The following is a 20958-nucleotide window of genomic DNA, read 5'->3' on the forward strand; positions in this document are numbered from 1 at the left end:
CAGCACTATGGAGGTCGTCCTTCTTATCCTTGCTGGGACAGGAAACGACGAGGTTAAAAAAGGACCCTCCCATCTCCACCCCTCAGTGTCTTTTCCAAGTATCACACAAGTATAGATGCAACAGAATTTGACCATTCTTTATACAAACGTTACATCACATAAGTATAGAATTTCTCAGAAGGGAGGTTGATAATTACCATTTTCCACAGCACTATGGAGAATACCAAAGTATGGGGATCTAGGGTGGGACCACTGCGTGAAGAACCTTCCTACCAAAGGCAACTTGTCCTGAGACTATGTCAAGTTTGTAATGTCGCGAAAATGTACTCAGACTGGACCATGTTGCGGCCCTACAAATCTAATCTACTGATGCCCCCTTCTTTCTGCCCATGAAGTGGATATTGAAGGTGCTTTTAACATCTTAGGAGGAGGTTTCTCTTCTGCCTTGTACGCCAGCCTGATCGTGGCTCTGATTCACCTTGCTGTTGTGGCTTTTGCTGCCTTTTTCCCCCTATTTGTTCCCCCCATACTGTACGAACAAGTTTGGGTCCTTTCTCCAGTCCCTGGTAGCTTCCAGGTAGTAGAGAACCGTCTGTCTAGAGAATGAAAGGTCTGCACTTTGAGATTTGTAGGATGCTGGCAGAAGGAGGGAGGTACAACTTCCTGGTTCATATTCGGAGGTCGACACAACCTGGGGGAGAAAGGCAGGTTGAGCCTCAAAACTATTTGATCCTTGAATATCTGCAGATAAGGGTCCCTGATAGGGCCTGTAGCTCTCCTACCCTCTTGGCTGATGTAATAGCCACTAGGAAGGCTGTTTTAAACAAGTCTGCTAATTTCTATGCTACTTACAGGCTCATATAGGTGCTTACATAGTGCATTTAGCACCAGGTTAAGATCCCAGGGTGGGACAGATCTCCTCACCAAAGTTTTCAGCCTTTGTACAGCTCAGTAGAAACTTACTATCTGCTAGAGCTGCTAGGGGAGAATCAAAGAACACACTTAACGCTGAAATTTGTACTCTTATGGTACTCGTTCTTGGGCCTCTGTTGAATTCTGCCTGCAGGAAATCTAGAATCCTGGGAATATCATGGCAAGATGTATCCGCTGAGGATCCCCCGCATTCCATACAGAAACGCTTCCAGATCTTGTTATATATGGATAAAGTTACAGGCTTTCTACTTGCCTGAAGAGTAAATATCACCTCATTGGACAACCCCCTTAACCTCAGGACCTGCCTCTAAGGATCCATGCTGAAAGGTGCAGATTGTCTGGATTTTGGTGAAACACTGAGCTCTAGCAGAGGTTTTTTTCTCCGTGGAAGGAGGATGTGCTCTTCCATTGACATCTTATTCAGCAGAGCAAAGCAGCTCCTTCCTGGTCAGAAGGGCACTACCAAAATTATCTTTGCCCTCTCTTCCTGTACTTTCCTTAGCATTCTTTGAATCAGAGGGAAAGGAGGGAATGCGTAGGTCACTTACCCTCCCCCCACCCCCCCAGGACTGGGATAGTGCATCGATGCCTGCTGGATTGTCTAGTGGGTTTAGAGAGAAAAATTCCCTGACCTTCGTGTTTTCTCTGGATGTGAAGAGATCTACTTGTGGAACTCCCCAATGCTGACACAGCGTGCAGAACACATCCTCCTTCAGCTCCCACTCTGTCGGAGACATCGTCTACCTGCTTAGGAAGTCTGCCACCTGATTTTTGGACCCCTCTAGTTGAGCTGCTAAAATGGATAGCACCGTCCCCTCCACCCACGGAAAGACCTTCCATGCTAAATGTTGCAGAGAGGGGTGTCTTGGATACTCCAGATAGCGTAAAAACGCCACGATTGTGTTGTCAGACAGGATTCTCACATGCCTGCCCCTGACTACTGACTGGACTTGGAGCAGGATCTTCCACACTGTGCACAGTTCACTGTAATTTGAGGACCTGGCTTGGATTCCTGGAGTCCAAATTCCTTGGAAGTATCTCCCTTCCATACGATCACCCCAGCCTATTTGACTTGTATCGGTGGAGATCACTGTGTAGGGAGAGAGAACCCAGGGGAATCACATCTGGAGGGCTTCTGGAATGGTCCACCAGTGTAGAGATCTCCTTACTGAGGCAGAGAGGGGCATCACGGCATCCAGTGACAGTTGGCGTTTGTTCCAATCAGCCAGAATGGCCCCCTTGACCCCGCAAATGGAACTACCGTATATACTCGTGTGTAAGCTGAGATTTTCAGCCCATTTTTTTGGGCTGAAAGTCCCCCTCTCGGCTTATACATGAGTCATATAGGGGGGTCGGCAGGGGAGGGGGAGTGGGGGGTCTCAGAGACCATACTCCCCCCCCCCCTCCTGGCATGGTCTCTGCAGCCCCCTTTCTTCCCCCAGCGTCCGAGCTGTTCCTGCATTCAGGGGTCACGTGGTACCGCTCATTAAACTCATGAATATGCGCATATTTAATGAGCAGTACCACATGACCGCTGAATGCAGGAACAGCCTGGGACACCGACATCATGATGGAAGCAGGGGCTCTGGGCTGAAGAGACCGGGCGCCAGGAAGGGGCTGGTGAGTATGATGGGGAGCAGAGCAATACTTACCGCTCCCCGTTCCATCACTGTCTCCGGTCCTCTGGCTGTGACTTAGCGGAGGGTGTGATGACGTAGTCAGTGCGCGCCCTGTGCTAAAGTCACTGCACAGGACCTGGGAAAAAGCGATGGAACCGGGAACGGTAAATATAGCCAGTGCCGGGAGCCTGAACCGGCACCTGGCCCCCAGCGACGGAGAGGTGAGTATGTCTTTTTTTTTTTTTTTAATAGCAGCAGCGACAGCAGCATATGGGGGGTATTTTTTGTATGGAGCATCTACCTGGGCCACCATTAACCCCTGTGCAACATATGGGGGTATTGATGTATGGAGCATCTACTTGGCCACCATTAACCCTGTGCAGCATATGGGGGTATTTATGTATGGAGCATCTACTTGACCACCATTAACCCCTGTGCAGCATATGGGGTATTTATGTATGGCGCTTCTACTTGGGCCACCATTAACCCCTGTGCAGCATATGGGGGTATTTATGTATGGAGCATCTACTTGGCCACTATTAACCCCGGTGCAGCATATGGGGGTATTAACAGTTAGGTCCATATATATTTGGACAGAAACAACATTTTTCTAATTTTGGTTCTAGACATTACCACAATTTTAACCAAAACAATTCAGATGCAGTTGAAGTCCAGACTTTCAGCTGAAGGGTTTAGGAGTTTCAGCTCCTTAACATGTGCCACCCTGTTTTTAAAGGGACCAAAAGTAGTTGGACAATTGACTCCACGGCTATTTCATGGACAGGTGTGGGCAATCCCTTCCTTATGTCATTCTCAATTAAGCAGATAAAAGGCCTGGAGCTGATTTGAGGTGTGGTGCTTGCATTTGGAAGGTTTTGCTGTGAAGGAAACATGGGGTCTAAGGAGCTCTCCATGCAAACAAGCCATCCTTAAGCTGCAAAAACAGAAAAAACCCATCTGAGAAATTGCTACAACATTAGGAGTGGCAAAATCTACAGTTTGGTACTTCCTGAGAAAGAAAGCACTGGTGAACTCATCAATGCAAAAAGACCTGGGCGCCCACGGAAGACAACAGTGGTGGATGATCGCAGAATAGTCTCCATGGTGAAGAGAAACCCCTTCACAACAGCCAACCAAGTGACCAACACTCTCCAGGAGGTAGGCGTATCAATATCCAAATCTACCATAAAGAGAAGACTGCATGAAAGTAAATACAGAGGGTTCACTGAACGGTGCAAGCCACTCATAAGCATCAAGAATAAAAAGGCTAGACTGGACTTTGCTAAAAAACATCTAAAAAAGCCAGCACAGTTCTGGAAGAACATTCTTTAGACAGATGAAACCAAGATCAACCTCTACCAGAATGATGGAAAGAGAAAGGTATGGTGAAGGCGTGGTACAGCTCATGATCCAAAGCATACCACATCATCTGTAAAACACGGCGGAGGCAGTGTGATGGCTTGGGCATGCACGGCTGCCAGTGGCACTGGGTCACTAGTTTTTATTGATGATGTGACACAGGACAGAAGCAGCTGAATGAATTCTGAGGTATTCACAGCCACACTGTGTGCTCAGATCCAGCCAAATGCAGCCAAACTGATTGGTCATCATTTCATACTACAGATGAACAATGACCCAAAACATAAAGCCAAAGCAACCCAGGAGTTTATTAAAGCAAAGAAGTGGAATATTCTTGAATGGCCAAGTCAGTCACCTGATCCCAACCCAATTGAGCATGCATATCACTTGTTAAAGACTAAACTTCAGACAGAAAGGCTCACAAACAAACAGCAACTGAAAACCACCGCAGTGAAGGCCTGGCAGAGCATCAAAAAGGAGGAAACACAGCGTCTGGTGATGTCCATGAGTTCAAGACTTCAGGCAGTCATTGCCAACAAAGGGTTTTCAATCAAGTACTAGAAATGAACATTTTATTTACAATTATTTAATCTGTCCAATTACTTTTGGTCCCTTTAAAAACAGGGTGGCACATGTTAAGGAGCTGAAACTCCTAAACCCTTCATCCAATTTTAATGTGGATACCCTCAAATTAAAGCTGAAAGTCTGAACTTCAACTGCATCTGAAATATTTTGTTTAAAATTCATTGTGGTAATGTCTAGAACCAAAATTAGAAAAATGTTGTCTCTGTCCAAATATATATGGACCTAACTGTATGTATGGAGCATCTACTTGGCCACTATTAACCCCTGTGCAGCATATGGGGGTATTTATGTATGGAGCATCTACTTGGGCCACCATTAACCCTTGTGCAGCATATGGGGGGTATTTATGTAAGGAGCATCTACTTGGGCCACTATTAACCCCTGTGCAGCATATGAGGGTATTTATGTATGGAGCTTCTACTTGGGCCACCATTAACCCCTGTGCAGCATATGGGGGTATTTATGTATGGAGCATCTACTTGGCCACTATTAACCCCTGTGCAGCATATGGGGGGTATTTATGTATGGAGCATCTACTTGGGCCACTATTAACCCTTGTGCAGCATATGGGGGTATTTATGTATGGAGCATCTACTTGGCCACCATTAACCCCTGTGCAGCATATGGGGGGTATTTTATGTATTGAGCTTCTACTTGGGCCACCATTAACCCTTGTGCAGCAATATATGGGGGGTATTTATCCTTGGAGCATCTTGTTGGGCCACCATTAACCCTTTTGCAGCATTTTATGGGGATATTTATCTATGGAGCATCTTTTTGGACCACCATTAACCCTTGTCGGCTTATACACGAGTATATACGGTAACTTCACTGGACACAAGGGATGCAGGAAGTCAGTCCTTATTGCCTCTCTGATGGAACAACAGCTTCCTGAGAATTGACGGATCCTGTCCCCTATTGAGGTCTGCTTCTCTACTGGCAAGAAAGATATTATTAGGTGAGAGTCTAGGAGAACCCCCAGGAACCTCTTTCTAGACTCTGGAGAGAGATCTGACTTCCTCCAGTTTACCATCCATCTCAGCCTTTGTAGCATGCAGATTGAGGTCTGACAGTGCTTGAGTTCTTCCCTGGAGCTGGATATAAGGAAGTCGTCCGGGTAGGGGACTATGATAATATCTAACTTTCTTAGATAGGCGACCACTACCGCCACTAGCTTGGTGGCGAAGGGAAGGCAATGGAACTGGTAGTGAAAGTCCCTCCCCTTGACCTTTAGAGCGAACCTTAAGAACTCCTGGAAGGAAGCATGGATGGGAAAGTGATAGTATGTATTTTTTTAGGTCTAGGATATATATCACCGCATTTTTGTCTATCAGGATGACTGTGGCCCTGATGTACTCTATTTTGAATTTTTGGGACTTTACCCAGAGGTTTAGGCTGTGTGCACACGCTGCGGATTCTGCTGCGGATCCGCAGCGGATTTGAACCTGCGGATCGGCAGCAGTTTCTGCTGTGGTGTACAGTACCATTATTCACTATGGGAATTAAAAACCGCTGTGCAGACGCTGCGGAATTTTCTGCGCGAATTTTGCTGCAGCTTCAAATCCGCAGAAAGAATTGCATGTCAATTCTTTCTGTGGATTCCACAGCGGTTTACCATCTCCTTCATTGTGGAGATGATAAACAGCAGGGCAAAACCGCAGGCTAATCCGCAGATAAACCGCAGGTCTTTTGACCTGCGGATTTATCTGCGGATTTTGCAAAATCCGGTGGATTAATCCGCAGCAGATTCCGCAGCATGTGCACACAGCCTTAGAGGTTTCAGGTTTATCATTGGGCGGCTCTTTCCCAAGGGTTTTTTTTGACCGAGAAGAGACTGGAATAGTGGCCTTTGCACCTTTCTTCCTTGGGCACCAGGATTATTGAGCCGATCTTTAGGAGATCCTGAACATCTGAACACATGGGGTAAGCAGCAGACTGTAGGTGGGAGCTTGTTATTATGAACCTCCCTGGCGGGGTCTGGGTAAACTCTATTCTGTAACCTGAAGAGATTATCCCCAACATCCACTGATTTTTTGAGATCTCTCACCAACTTTCAAGATACTGTCCTAGCTGTCCCCCACTCTCATTTTTTTCCTGAACCTGAACCGAAGATATAGTCCTTACCCCTACCTCCTTTGGGGTAGGTCCCTCTGCCCGACTACCCCTATAGCCTGACCTCCGGTTGGGTTGGGGTCTACAAAAGGCCTGATACTTTTTTGTTTATTCTCAGGGAATCTCTTCTTTTTAGCTGATGCCTTTTCCAGAATATCATCTAGAACCGGGCCAAACACTTTATCACCCGAGAAGGGAATGGAACAGAGGTTGCTTTTGGACTGGGTGTCCCCAGACCATGTTTTAAGTCAAATAGCTCACCGGGCAGCATTAGCTAAGGCTTCATTCCTGGCTACAAATCTAACAGATTCTGTAGATGAGTCAGCCATGAACCCGGTTGTAACGGGGTCTTCCAAGCTGGGTTACCTCTTTCAGTACCACCCCGTGTTTTCGGAGGTCCGCTCTGCGTTGGCTGGAGTCTGAATGAATGACGCTGGCTGGAATTCCTCTGAGTGCATGGGCGCATATAAAAGATCACTGCTTCTCCATGTATTTCCAGTCTGACAACACTTTACTCACAGGACACAGAATATATCACACAGATACAGAGGGCCGGCCAATAGACAAGCGTCAGGCCAGACATGCAGTACAAAAGCCGCAGGTGGCCGGAGTCTGCGGATGTTTACTGTGGGAATTACAAAGGTGGGGAGGGCGGACACTGCTGATACATTAGGGACATGCATCTCACATGGAACCTATTATATATACATATAACTGTACAACATATCCTGGGTGCTGAGTGGTTCTGTAACACGGCTCCCCTTTTCAGAGACGCGATCGGCATACACAGTCTGATCCTCAACGGATCAGTTTGGGGATGACCGAAGTTTATGGGGTTGGTACAAGTTCCGTTTGTCGACTTAGTCCATCAGCGTTACTGTTTTGTTTGCCGGGTCTGTGGTGGATGGTGAAGTCCAGAGGTTGTAGGGCTAAACTCCACTGCAGCAATCTGGCGTTGTCTCCGGAGACCCGATTAAGCCAGACTAGGGGATTATGGTCCGTTAGGAGGGAAAACTGTCGTCCATACAAATATGGTTGCAATTTCTTGAGTGCCCATACTACCGCCAGGCACTCCTTCTCGATGGCCGCATAGCTTACTTCACGGGGCAGTAGTTTCCGACTCAGGTAAGCTACCGGGTGTTCTTGGCCGTCCGGCCCGACTTGGCTCAGTACTGCCCCCAATCCAAACATAGAAGCGTCTGTGTGAACCAGGAAACGTTTAGTTGGATCGGGTGCAGCCAATACAGGGGTATTGGTGAAGGCGTCCCTTAGTTGGCGGAAGGCTTCCTCACACTCTGAGGTCCAGGTTACCTGGCGGGGTTGGTTCTTATGGGTCAAATCAGTGAGGGGCTTGGCTACGCTGCTGTAATTGGGAACGAATTTCCTGTAAATACCCCGCTGTCCCTAGAAATGCCATGACCTGGGTTTTAGTGCGTGGGATGGGCCATTTGTCTATGGCCTCAATCTTGGCTGGTTCTGGTCTGTTTCCCACTTCCCACCCAATGCCCTAAATACTAAACCTCTGCTTTGCCCACGTGACACTTGTTTGGGTTCAGGGTGATTCCGGCCTGGTGGATCCTGTCCAATACTGTCTCTAGGTGATTTAGATGCTCTTCCCATGTCGCACTGTAGATGGCGATGTCGTCCAGGTAGGCACAAGCATAGTCCTGGAGACCATCCAGAAGCCGGTCAGCCAGCCTTTGGAAGGTCGCCGGGGCATTCTTCATCCCGAATGGCATAACTCGAAACTGGAATAAGCCGAACGGGGTGACAAATGCCGACTTGGGAATAGCATCAGGACTAAGGGGAATCTGCCAGTAGCCTTTGCATAGATCGATGGTGGTCAAATACTTTGCCCCCGCCAGCCGGTCTAACAACTCATCAACACGCGGCATGGGATATGCATCCGTCACTGTTTTCTCATTGAGCTTACAATAGTCTACACAAAACCGTGTAGTCCCATCCTTCTTGGGCACTAACACTACGGGGGATGCCCAGGGACTGACTCTTCAATGACCCCTAAACGCAACATCTCTTGTATCTCTTGTCGCATCCCCTCTCGTACAGACTCAGGGACGCGGAAGGGGTTTTGTCGCAGGGGGGTCTGATCCTGGGTCTCAACCTTGTGTTGTGCCAGGTGAGTGTACCCAGGTCTCTCTGAAAACATCCTCTGTCGCAGCCTCAACAACGCCTCCACCTGCTGTCTCTCCCGGGGGCCTAGGTCTTCACCCAAGTGTACCTGGTCCCATGTTTTAGACTGAGTCCTTTCCCCTAAGACATCCGGCAAGGGAAGTCCGGCTAAATCCTCTGCTTCAGGTGCACAGATGGCCACTACCTCTTCAGGGCGCTCCCGGTAGGGCTTCAGCATATTCACGTGGAACATGCGAATAACCCTGGGGTCGTCACAATCGGCGACATTATAGGTTGTGTCAGCTATTTTCCCCACTACCTGGTAGGGCCCCTGCCATGCAGCTTGAAACTTATTCTGCTTAGTGGGCTCTAACACCAGGACCTTCTGTCCTATTTCCAAGATGCGCTCTCTGGCCCTCCGATCGTACCATATGCGCTGGCGCCGTTGGGTCGCCTGCATGTTCTCACGTACAGCCTGAGTCAGCTCCTGTAGGAGGTCCCGGAATTCCAGCACATAGGGTACAATAGGTACCCCTTCTATGAGGCCCTCCCCTTCCCAGTGTTCCAGCACTAAGTCTAGGGGTCCCCTTACCCGTCTCCCGTATACCAGCTCGAACGGGGAGAACCCCGTGGATTCTTGGGGCACCTCCCGATAGGCAAACAGGAGGTGTGGCAAGAATTTCTCCCAGTCCCTGTAGGTCCTGGTAAAAGTCCCAATGAGCTGTTTTAATGTCCCGTTAAAGCGTTCACACAACCCATTGGTTTGCGGGTGGTACGGGGTGCTTCTAGTGGACTTTACACCGCACAGCTTCCACAGTTGGTTGGTCACCTCTGCTGTAAACTGGGTACCCTGGTCCGAGATAATCTCCCGGGGAAATCCAACCCGTGAGAAAACCTGGAGCAGGGCGCCCGCCACCGTCTCTGCCAGTATGTTAGGTAACGCAACCGCCTCTGGATACCGTGTGGCATAATCTACCACTGTCAATATATACTTTTTCCGGGACAGACTGGGTTTGGCTAACGGCCCTATCAAATCGACCGCTACTCGGCTAAATGGTTCCTCCACAATGGGGAGGGGGCGTAATTTGGCCTTGCGTCGATCCCCCCTCTTGCTAAAGCGCTGACAACTGTCACAGGTCTGGCAGTACTGACGAACATCATAGGTTACCCCCAGCCAAAAGAAGTTTTGTGTCAGACGATGCCTGGTGCGACTGACGCCGAAGTGTCCGGCCAAGGGTATATCATGAGAGATTCGCAGTAGCTCCTGCCTATACTTCTTGGGAACTACCAGCTGTTTTATAGTGGGGCTCGTCCCTGTGTGGTGCTGCTCTGTGATCCGGTAGAGGAGTCCCTGCTTCCATACAAACTGTTCCCCTTCCAGTACCCCTCTCCCCTCCTGTGCCTTCCCACGATATCCCTCCATTGAAGGATCCCCAAGTAACTCCCTCTTAAATTCATCTGGGGTGGCCCAAGAAATGTGTCTGGCTATGGGAATACGTGCAGGGCTGGGATGTCTTACCTGGGCCTCCTCTGAGTGTGATTCCGCCTCCGCAGCTCAAGCTTGTCTCCGGGTGGTCACAGGATAGGTCTCAGCCAGAGGGGCCACCGAGAATGCAGACAACATGGGCCCCAAGTCATTTCCCAGCAAGACGTCTGCAGGCAAATCCTCCATCAAGCCGACTTCAACAAGGCCATTCCCGACTCCCCAGTTCAGGTGAATTCTGGCAGTGGGTAGTCGATGTATGGCTCCCCCTGCTACACGGACTGCCACTGTCCGGTCCGTCTTCTCTTGGTCCCGGACGAGCTGAGGCTTCACAAGGGTCAAAGTTGCTCCGGCACCTCTTAGTACCTGCATACATTTCCCATTAACCCACACGACCTGTCGATGCTGTTGTCGATTATCTGCCCGGGCTGCCTGCACGGGGTCTACTTCATGCAGCACTTCCTCCATCTCTTCCACCCCTTGGTTAGTCGTAGCCCCCAATGCCGGGTCAGCTTCGCCTTGGTAGCAGTGTACAGCAGCCCGGATGAAGGTAGCTGTTCCCGCCTTTGGCCACTGGGTATGCTGAGTCCGGTTGGGGCATTGTCTTTGCAGGTGGCCCAGCTGACGACAGGTGTGGCATCGTGCCCCAGGGGGACTGTGGTATGCCGGGTTTCTAGCTGGTCCCCCTACAATCTTTGGTGGTTTGGGGCCCTCCAGGTCCATGGGCGGGCCCCTAGTGACCACCTTTGATCCGGAGAACTGCGGCCTCTTGGCATCAAGATGTTCATCGGCCAGACGAGTGGCTTCCTCAAGAGTCGTTGGCCGCCTGTCCCGAAGCCATTCCTGTGTCTCGGGGTTTAGTCCATTAAAGAATCGTTCTAACAGGAAGAGCTGGAGGACGTCCTCCTTAGTGGTTGCTTGGCTCCCTTTTACCCACTGTAGCAGTGACCACCGTAATTTACAGGCCCATTCAGCGTGGGTATCGGTTACGCGTTTACGGAACTTTTGGCGATAGGCCTCTGGTGTCAGCGCATACCGGGCCAAGATCACTTCTTTGTTCCGAATTGATCCACTCATAGTCCATACAGTCCTCATCAGGTACCGTGCGATAGGCGTCCGCTGCCCGGCCTGTCAGCTTGCTGGCCAGAATCTGAACCCGTTCCTCCGGCTTTACTTGATGAAGGGCACACTGCCGCTCAAAGTCCTGCAGAAAGCCATCAATGTCTTCCTCTTCCTCCCCCAACTGTCGGAAGGCATTGTACTGGATCTTTTTGTGGCTTACTGTTGAAGGTACCTGGTCGAAGGCCAGAGCTCCCCCTGTTTGCGGACCCTCCTCTCTCCACTCTGCCATCTCCATCTTGGCCAGCTCCACTTTGGTCCGCTCTGCCATCTCCATCTTGGCTAGCTCTATCCTGGTCCGCTCGGCCATCTTTTCCTTCAGATCAGTACGCACATCAGCCATCACCTCTCGTATGATCTCTACTGCAGGGTTTGGGCCATAGAACACCAGTCTGTTCTTTACCTCCCTCTGGAATTCGGTCTCCTCCACGTTCACATTGGGGGGCGCTGCACTGTCGTGTTCCATGATGGCTGCTATCAAATCCGCTTTTGTTTTGTTGCTGGCGATCAACCCTCGGGCTTCCACCAGATCTTTTAATGTAGTCCTCTTTAACTTCTGGTAGTTATTTTCCGTTCATTCCTTTCCTGCTGTAGAAGGGGTATCAAATCCCGCTGTCTGCCACCAGTGTAACGGGGACTTCCAAGCTGGGGTACCTCTTTCAGTACCACCCCGTGTTTTCGGAGGTCCGCTCTGCATTGGCTGGAGTCTGAATGAATGACGCTGGCTGGAATTCCTCTGAGTGCATGGGCGCATATAAAAGATCACTGCTTCTCCATGTATTTCCAGTCAGACAACACTTTACTCACAGGACACAGAATATATCACACAGATACAGAGGGCCGGCCAATAGACAAGCGTCAGGCCAGACATGCATTACAAAAGCCGCAGGTGGCCGGAGCCTGCGGATGTTTACTGTGGGAATTACAAAGGTGGGGGGAGGGCGGACACTGCTGATACATTAGGGACATGCATCTCACATGGAACCTATTATATATACATATAACTGCACAACATATCCTGGGTGCTGAGTGGTTCTGTAACACCGGTAGCCAGCTTTAGGAGGGGAAGGGATTTCAGGATAGCGTCCCAGGGGGTTTTAGACTTTAGGTATACCTCCAGGTCATCGACCCAGAGGTGCATGGACCGAGCTTGCTGCAAAGTTGGCTCGAATTATGGCCACCGACGACTCCCATGTTCTCTTAAGGAGACCATCCGCTGTTATGATTGGGTCACTGAGGAGGAAAACAAGACCAAGCTAAGCCACAGAAAACCAGAGAGGTTGGTAACTAAGCGGATTTCAGACCCCTGATCCTATCCACACAACTAGCAGTAGCCGTGGAGCGCACCTACAATGATTCTAGACGCCTCGACACAGCCGGAGGACTAAATAAGCCTAAAGCATGAAAAGGGGAAATCTAAACTGCCCCAGAGCAGACCCCAAAGGAATAGATAGCCCCCAAACATATATTGTCGGTGAGACTAGATGAAAACACAAACACAGGTAGTAAAATAGGCTGAGCAAACGATGGGGCCCACACTAACTAGAAAGGACAGGAAAGGAAAGATACTGTCTGCAATCACGCCAAAAAACCCTGCAAAAATGTCCAACACTTCTGATAGCAAAAAAAACCCCTGAAGTCACTAGACTTCACCCACTATACCAGCACTCTGGCATATTCTGAAGACAGAGCAAATAGAGGCCAATCTAATAAGGGACAAGAAGCAAACTGGCACAAACAGTAACATAAGGATGGAAATTCAGAACAGCCCCAGCCGGGGCTGGCTGACCACACAAAACAGAATAGACATAACCAAATCAAATGTGAACAATAGCAAGAACACTTAGCTTGAGAATGCAGGGACTGAACTAGAAACTAAGACCTCAGGAGGCAGGAAAAATCACCAGCAGGGATAGAGGGAGTCGGCTGTCTTAAATCCAGTCAGAGACTCCAGATGTCCAATAGTCGTCCTCATTATCAGGTGGCAGTTCTCTGTTAATTAGATCAGCTTCATTACCTCCTGCAACCACCAGAGGGAGTCCGGAAAAAGAAATCATGACTCCTCTGTCAATACAACCAGCTTCACCACCCTCACCAGCAACCAGAGGAAGACCAGAAAGTGAATTGACAACAATCCGCCTTCCGATCCATCAGCTCTTTAAGGTTAGATGAGTCCTCAAATGGGATTGAAATCCTCTTCACCACCTTGGCTATGGGCACATCGATATTGGAGATGTAATCTGGCTCGAAGGGCAGGCAAAGCTTAAAGTCTCTGGAAATAATCAACCTTTTCTCGGTGTCTTCCCACTCCTCCATGATCATCGAGCAGATGTGGCTGTTAACTGGGAAGACTGTTCCTCTAGGATCTTAAACCACCGAACCTGTCTTCCTGAATAGTGAGACTACTGGATTTCCTCCACCTGCATAGTGCTCCTCCCTGATGACCTTTGAGGTGCAAGGTTTGCATAGACGTTTTGGCCAGGTGTCTGGCAGCTTAGTATTTCAGATAGCACATCTTCTAGACTTCCCTGCTTTCTTGCCATCCCTTTCAGGTGTTGCAGAGGCGGATGCTCCCCCTTAGAATACACAGAGTATATTCCAGGTGTTTCTATGTGTGGGGTAAGGGGCTGACAGTGGGTATCTCATTAACCCTTCTACTCATGTGCCCTGGCCTTGTTCAGAAGTAAACTCAGCTTTGATAGATTCCTCCATGTCCAAGCATACAATAGGGCAGCCTACAGATAGTTAGGACCATATTTATTTAATACCCATCAGACGAGGTGTCGCTAGGATCCTTACTTCATCTGGATACTTCCCGAGTTCCACCGTGGAATGCATGCTGGCTGCGAACCGTAAGTGCTCAGCCTGGACCGCAGAGATGACATCACCGGAAGTGAGCCCACAGGAGATTCAGTGTGCCCGAGTCAGATACTGGTACCGAGAGCCTCCTGGCAGGAGGAATTAGCTCAGAGCCTGTGAACAGCACTCACCAGGAGGGTGTCGACCACAGACCGCTTGACAAAGGGAAGGGAAAGGCTGGGCCCCAAAATCCGCTCTGGGTCTGCCAGGTACAGCCAGGAGGGATATGCTGGAGCTCTTCTGTTGTCATTCTATCCTCACTGGGAGAGGAAAACCATTGAGGAGTGGAGATGGGAAGGTCCTATTAACCTCTCATTGCTTCCTGTCCCAGCAAGGATAAGGACGACCTCCATAGTGCTGTGAGTAGGGATGACCTGGAGACGCTAGCTATATCTAATTATATGCTTAAAGAAATAAGTAGCATCTGCAAACTGTCTATCTCTTCAGGGAAGACCAGATTCATTTCAAGAGCTCACATGCTTGGCAGGCTCCTTTGCAGTCTAGGTGCATCGTTCTTGATCGATTGAACACCTTCTGAGATGTTCTTGAACTCTCTGTGGCAATGTTGGAACAGGTGGCCAGTCAGATATTTTGATTCTGGGAATATCCAGAACATCTCAGATTGAAAGAGCCAAGCGACATGAGACCAAAGTAAACAATGCCATTTTCCTAAAGGGCATCAAGTAGTGGTTTGAACACCCTTCCTTTAGCAAGTGTCATTCAGGATACCTCTGAGAGTAATTGTATGCGTTTTCCATTGAAATGAACATGGACCATGATTGCCTAGTGTACGGTGCACCCTGTCGATCTCCAGCTCCTTATCAATAGGATCACCAAGGATATCATTGAATAATGTCTGCAGTATTGGCATAAGTACTTGTGCTTTGATGCTTTCAGGTATACACCTTATTTAGATATTATTGTGATTTTCTTGGTCATCAACCATATTAAACAGACTGTTTATTTGCTGGCTGTGAAGATCCAGTGTTTGTTTCTGAAAATTATGATGGCTCACACCTTATATGACATCATCCTCTAATCTCTGTACCTGGTCAGTAAGCTGTGACATGGAATGCGAGTCCCGACACCGCTGGAACACAGCCATAACGGGAACGCGAGTATGAGTGTTTTTATTTTAACGAGGTCAAACATAAAGAATGACAGAGTTGTCTTAGTAGTGGATAATCCCTTTAAGAAAATACAATTTTCGGTTAAAACATTTCCAACATTCTGAACATGAAAAAGGCTTTGCCCCCTGTGTGACCTTTCGGAAGTTTATTAAGAGTTGATTTGTGTAAAACATTTCCCACATTAAAGCCACAAAACCTTTAAATGCTATTTTAAGCACAAAGGATCCAAGAGTATTAAGGATAAAAACAAATACAATTTATTACAACAATAATTAAAATACAACAATAGGACAGAGCAATTCACTATGCAGGCAGAATGACAAGGGGGTTAAATTTTTCAATATTAAACATGAAAGGCACCAAATCTACTTACTTGTCACACCTCCTGACGAAGAAGCGGTGAAACGCTCATTGAGGTGGCAGGCCAAGGGGATCCTTTCAATTTAGATGAAAGTTTTTGGTCACAGTCTATGCACGGGCCTTTATGTACTAATAACGCACTTGAAAGCACTTTATTTATACATAAGGTCGGCTCAGCCAGTGTGGGTGAACTGAACTCCTTGTTATGGGTTCAAAATATTTATTGTTATCTGGTGTGATCGACTAGAGGATTAATTGTGCAGCACAGTATAATTTTTCGGTCTTTTGCGTGTTGATTAGTCGGGTAGATGTGGTGCCTTTCATGTTTAATATTGAATTTAACCCCATGTCATTCTGTCTGCATAGTGAGTTGCTCTGTCCTATTGTTGTATTTTAATTATTGTTATAATAAAATTTATTTGTTTTTATCCTTAATAGTCTTGAATCCTTTCTGCTTGAAATAGCGTTTAAAGGTTTTGTGGCTTCAATTGTATCATAGAGCTATGGGATTTAATAGTTTACTCCATAGTTTACAGGAATTTTTGGAAGTTTAATTTCCCACATTAAGAATAAGCTTTCTCCCCTGTGTGAATTATTTGGTGACTAAGAAGAGATGATTTCTTAACAAAACATTTTTCACATTCTAAACAATAAAAAGGCTTTTCCCCTGTGTGTTCTATGGGGCTTAACAAAATTTGATTATCTGGTTTTAACATTTCACACATTTATGAACAGAAAAAAAGGCTTATCCCCTGTATGAATTCTCTCATGACTAACATGATCTGATTTCTAATTAAAGCATTTCCCATATTCTGAACATGAAAAAGAATTCTCCCTTGTGTGAGTTCTCACGTGCCTATCAAGATGCGCTTTCCTGTTAAAACATTTCCCACATTCTGAACATGAAAAAGGCTTCTCCCCTGTGTGAGCTCTTTGATGATTAAAAAGAGCTGATGTATCTCGAAAACATTTCCCACATTCTGAACATGAAAAAGGCTTCTCCCCTGTGTGAGTTCTTTGATGTCTAAAAAGAGCTGATTTATCTCGAAAACATTTCCCACATTCTGAACATGAAAAAGGCTTCTCCCCTGAGTGAGTTCTTTGATGTTTAAAAAGAGCTGATTTATCTCGAAAACATTTCCCACATTCTGAACATGAAAAAGGCTTCTCCCCTGTGTGAGTTCTTTGATGTCTAAAAAGAGCTGATTTATCTCGAAAACAATTCCCACATTCTGAACATGAAAAAGGCTTCTCCCCTGTGTGGGTTCTCACATGCCTATCAAGGTCTTTTTTATTAAAATATTTCCCACATTCTGAACATGAAAAAGGCTTCTCCCCTGTGTGAGTTCTTTGATGTCTAAAAAGAGCTGATTTTTCTCGAAAACATTTCATACATTCTGAACATGAAAAAGGCTTCTCCCCTGTGTGAGTTCTTTTATGTCTAAAAAGAGCAGATTTATCTCGAAAACATTTCCCACATTCTGAACATGAAAAAGGCTTCTCCCCTGTGTGAGTTCTCTGGTGGCAATCAAGTTGTGCTTTCCTGTTAAAACATTTCCCACATTCTGAACATGAAAAAGGCTTCTCCCCTGTGTGAGTTCTCTGGTGGCAATCAAGTTGTGCTTTCCTGTTAAAATATTTCCCACATTCTGAACATGAAAAAGGCTTCTCCCCTGTGTGAATTCTCCAGTGGATATCAAGTTGTGCTTTGCTGTTAAAACATTTCCCACATTCTGAACATGAAAAAGGCTTCTCCCCTGTGTGAGTTCTCACGTGCCTATCAAGATGTGCTTTGCTGTTAAAACATTTCTCACATTCTGAACATGAAAAAGGCTTCTCCCCAGTGTGAGTTCGCCAGTGGCTATCAAGTTGCACTTTCTGGTTAAACCATTTCCCACACTTGGAACAAGAAAAGTTATTCTTCGCTGTGTGAATTTTTTGATGTTTAAGAAAACACTTTTCGACGGGAAAACTATTTCCCCATTCTGAAACTGAAAATCGCTTTTTTGCTTTAGAAGCAGTTTGTTTTTCAATTCTTATTTTGTAACTTTGATTTTCCTTAGTAGTTGGTAATGAATCAGAAGACAGGACCTGTTTCAAAGGATCATATGACAGATCTTTGCAGTGAAGTGATGATGGTATATCTGGAGTAATGGCTTTCACTTCAATTGTATCCTGTGGGATCTCAAGACCACCTGATGTCAGCTGTCCCTCTGATCTCCTGGTATAGTCATCTGCCAAGAATAAACCCAATATTTATTTTTAAATAAAATATCCTTAAATTTTTATATTTTTTTAACATTCCTAATTAAACTGTCAGTTAAAATAGCAAGTTAAAAATTTTGAATTATTCACCAAGACAATGACAGTTTACAGTTTAATATAAAACCTCATAAGATGAACCAGTAGAGTGTGGTGTTCATTTCTTTGTTCATTCTGCCTCCCAAATATGAAATAAAAAAAAAAGACACCAAACAATGTTATGTAGGCTAAAATAATACCAATAAAAACTCCTACTCATTTCACAAGAAACAAGTCCCCACTCAGGTCCATCATCTGTCAGTGGAAAATCAGAAGTTTCCACAATATTATTGGCTGAAAGGCTCTTGAAAAGCAACATGGCTTCCATTAACCAATCCAGCAATATCCGCTCTACCAAAGTCAAATCTCCCCCTCGCTTCTGAGCCTTGAATTGCGCCTAAACCACATTTAGCATCCATGTATTTGGCATTAGTATAATGAGAAGAACCCACTTAATTTATGGTGTTTCTCCCGAAGCACAATCTGGGCACTATGTGTTGGGTAATAAAATGGCAAATGTGCAAATTTCACTCTCCAACATCCACTGATTACAGATATTAGCAAAGTGTCTTTGGAGTCAAACCATTCCCTATTTCTAAAGATTAATTCATCCAAGGTTTTAATTCCCAAAATGGCGTCACTTTATGGGAATTTCTACTGCTCTAGTTTTCTGTGGTCTTCTCCTGCAACGTCTGCTTCTGTCATGAGGAGCCGCCTTATTCATTCTGCAGGCAGCGCTGGTAATGGAGGAGACATGGGAAACAGGAGATTCAAGAGAATTTTGAAAATAATTTGTAAGGTCCACTTATTTCCTATTATTTTTTGTGAAAAATTCCAAAATTATCACCTCATAAAGTGACACGTCAGATTTGAAAAATGGGGCCTGATTAGGAACACAAAACTGGCTCGGTGAAGTGGCTAAGGCTAGTTTCACACTAGCGTATTTTCCATGCAGCGCACATCGATGCTAAGCCCCGCCCCCTGCCCGACCCATCCGGTCATCGCCGCCTTCTATCGCACACGGCCGCATGCGATCTGCGCACCCTATCATAGGGTGCGCAGACCGTGTGCTAGTAGGATTTTAGCATGCGCTGCGCACTTTTGAAGGTGCGCCCATGTGCGCCGAACGCACCATGTTGCATTTTGGCGTGCTCGCCGCACCTTAAAAAATGCTCAGCGCACACTAAAATCCTACTAGCGCACAGCCAGCGCACGGTCTGCGCACCCTATGCTAAAGATAGGGTGCGCAGATCGCATGCGGCCATGTGCGATAGTAGGCGGCGATGACAGGATGGGGCGGGCAGGGAGCAAGCAGGGGGCGGGGCTTAGCGGCGCCGTGCGCTGCATGGAAAATATGCTAGTGTGAAACTAGCCTAAATCACAGTATTTTGGGCACTAACTACTGTAGTCAAAAACTGAGTATATACACAACAACACATTACTGAAATGATCAAACACAACACTCTTTATTAGTTAAAAAAAAAGAGTAACAATTGGTGAAACCTCTCTGGGATAATTACAGTTTGGGGCTCGGTGGCTCTTGGCAATCTAAACTATCATAAGGGCCAATTTCATGAAGAAATATTAGTCATTTAAAGAGAACTGTGTACAATAGTGCAGAGCTGAGGTATCAGATCTCAGATATTTGGCAGAGGAAATGATACCAGGGAGTTGTAAACTCACATAAGTGAGGCAGGTCGATCCCACCACAAACTATCATACAGAATGAAACTGTAAAAAAAGAAAGAACCAGTTACTACCGGGGTTAGAGATGTATATAATAGCGGTATAGCATATAAATACCTTAGCCAAACTGCAGTGGTGATCGTGGTCCAGTGCACAGACCCCCGTGCCCCGACGCGTGTTTCACCCTCTTGCTTCTTCCGGGGATGCTATTATACTATACTTATATTATCTATGCCGCTATATGTATCTCTAACCCCAGTAGTAACTGGTTCTTTGGGTAGTTTACTTATATAAACAGACCATTCTAGGTGAATCAAGCACTGGCACTTTATATATAACTTTTGATCTGGTAACCCATTGTATTTTTACCTTAAAGGGATATTGATTTGAGAGATTTATTCCAGTGGTGGTGTGGGGAAATTCATTAGTGGTATTGATATACCAGAATATATTATGTTACCTTTTATGTACTATGTGAATGATCAACTGGTGTATCATGATAGGAAAATTGTCATTTCCCTTGTTTTTCTTGGTCTGTGCATTTGCCTCCTTGGGGTATGTTATGATTAATATGGATACGTAGCCTTTTATTTTTTTGTACCCAATAAAAATTGTGTGATTTTATTACATACATTTTTTGGTTCACTTCATTTTGGTTAAATTAGTTACATCTTTTGCCCATAAGTGTATGTTGTTGAGGTTGAAGTGCCAATTGTAGAGTTGAGCGACTTTGGTCGGATCGGGTTTCGTGAAACCCGAATGAAACAAAATAAGTTTCAGATGAAACTCGTCCGACTAGAGCAAAACAAAGTCGGAGTTTCGTCCGAAACCCGATCCCAATGCAAGTCAATGGGAAATAAAAGTCGGACGAAACTCCGACTTTGTTTTGCTCTAGTCGGACGAGTTTCATCTGAAACTTATTTTGTTTCATTCGGGTTTCACGAAACCCGATCCGACCAAAGTCGCTCAACTCTAGCCAATTGTATTATCTTTAGGACACTATAGTGTTTTATCTTTTTATTTCAGTAGGTAGTTGGATCTGCCACGTTGTAAGTTCTATAGAAAAAGGTTTTCTATAGAAAAAGTCATTTGAACACTTTTGGGTGGTTGAATATGTTGTGGTCGAAAAGCAAAATGGTGATCACACTATTGTGATGCGGCCAGACTACAAGACCAATAAAGCAGCCGCACTGATGACTGAGAAGAATCTGTGACTTCTCTGCATGTACTGCTCACTAGAGATGAGAGAATATTTCAATGTTTGGATCGGACTACAATCGCC

General features: G+C 46.3%; 1 protein-coding gene across 2 annotated transcripts in view; it reads right to left on the minus strand.

The window, feature by feature from the left end:
- Positions 1 to 15313: 15313 nt before the first annotated feature.
- LOC141094244 (uncharacterized) overlaps positions 15314 to 20958 on the minus strand; it is a 101632-nt gene continuing 95987 nt past the window's right edge. For both annotated transcript variants that reach the window (XM_073580063.1, XM_073580062.1), the window contains exon 7: positions 15314 to 17923. In XM_073580063.1, the coding sequence (XP_073436164.1) occupies positions 16479 to 17923 (1445 nt within the window). In that variant the 3' untranslated portion in view covers positions 15314 to 16478. The remainder of the gene's footprint in view (positions 17924 to 20958) is intronic.

Source organism: Dendrobates tinctorius, unplaced genomic scaffold, assembly GCF_039654945.1.
Source record: "Dendrobates tinctorius isolate UK_male_01 unplaced genomic scaffold, ASM3965494v1 ptg000063l, whole genome shotgun sequence".
Classification (NCBI taxonomy): Eukaryota; Metazoa; Chordata; class Amphibia; order Anura; family Dendrobatidae; genus Dendrobates; species Dendrobates tinctorius.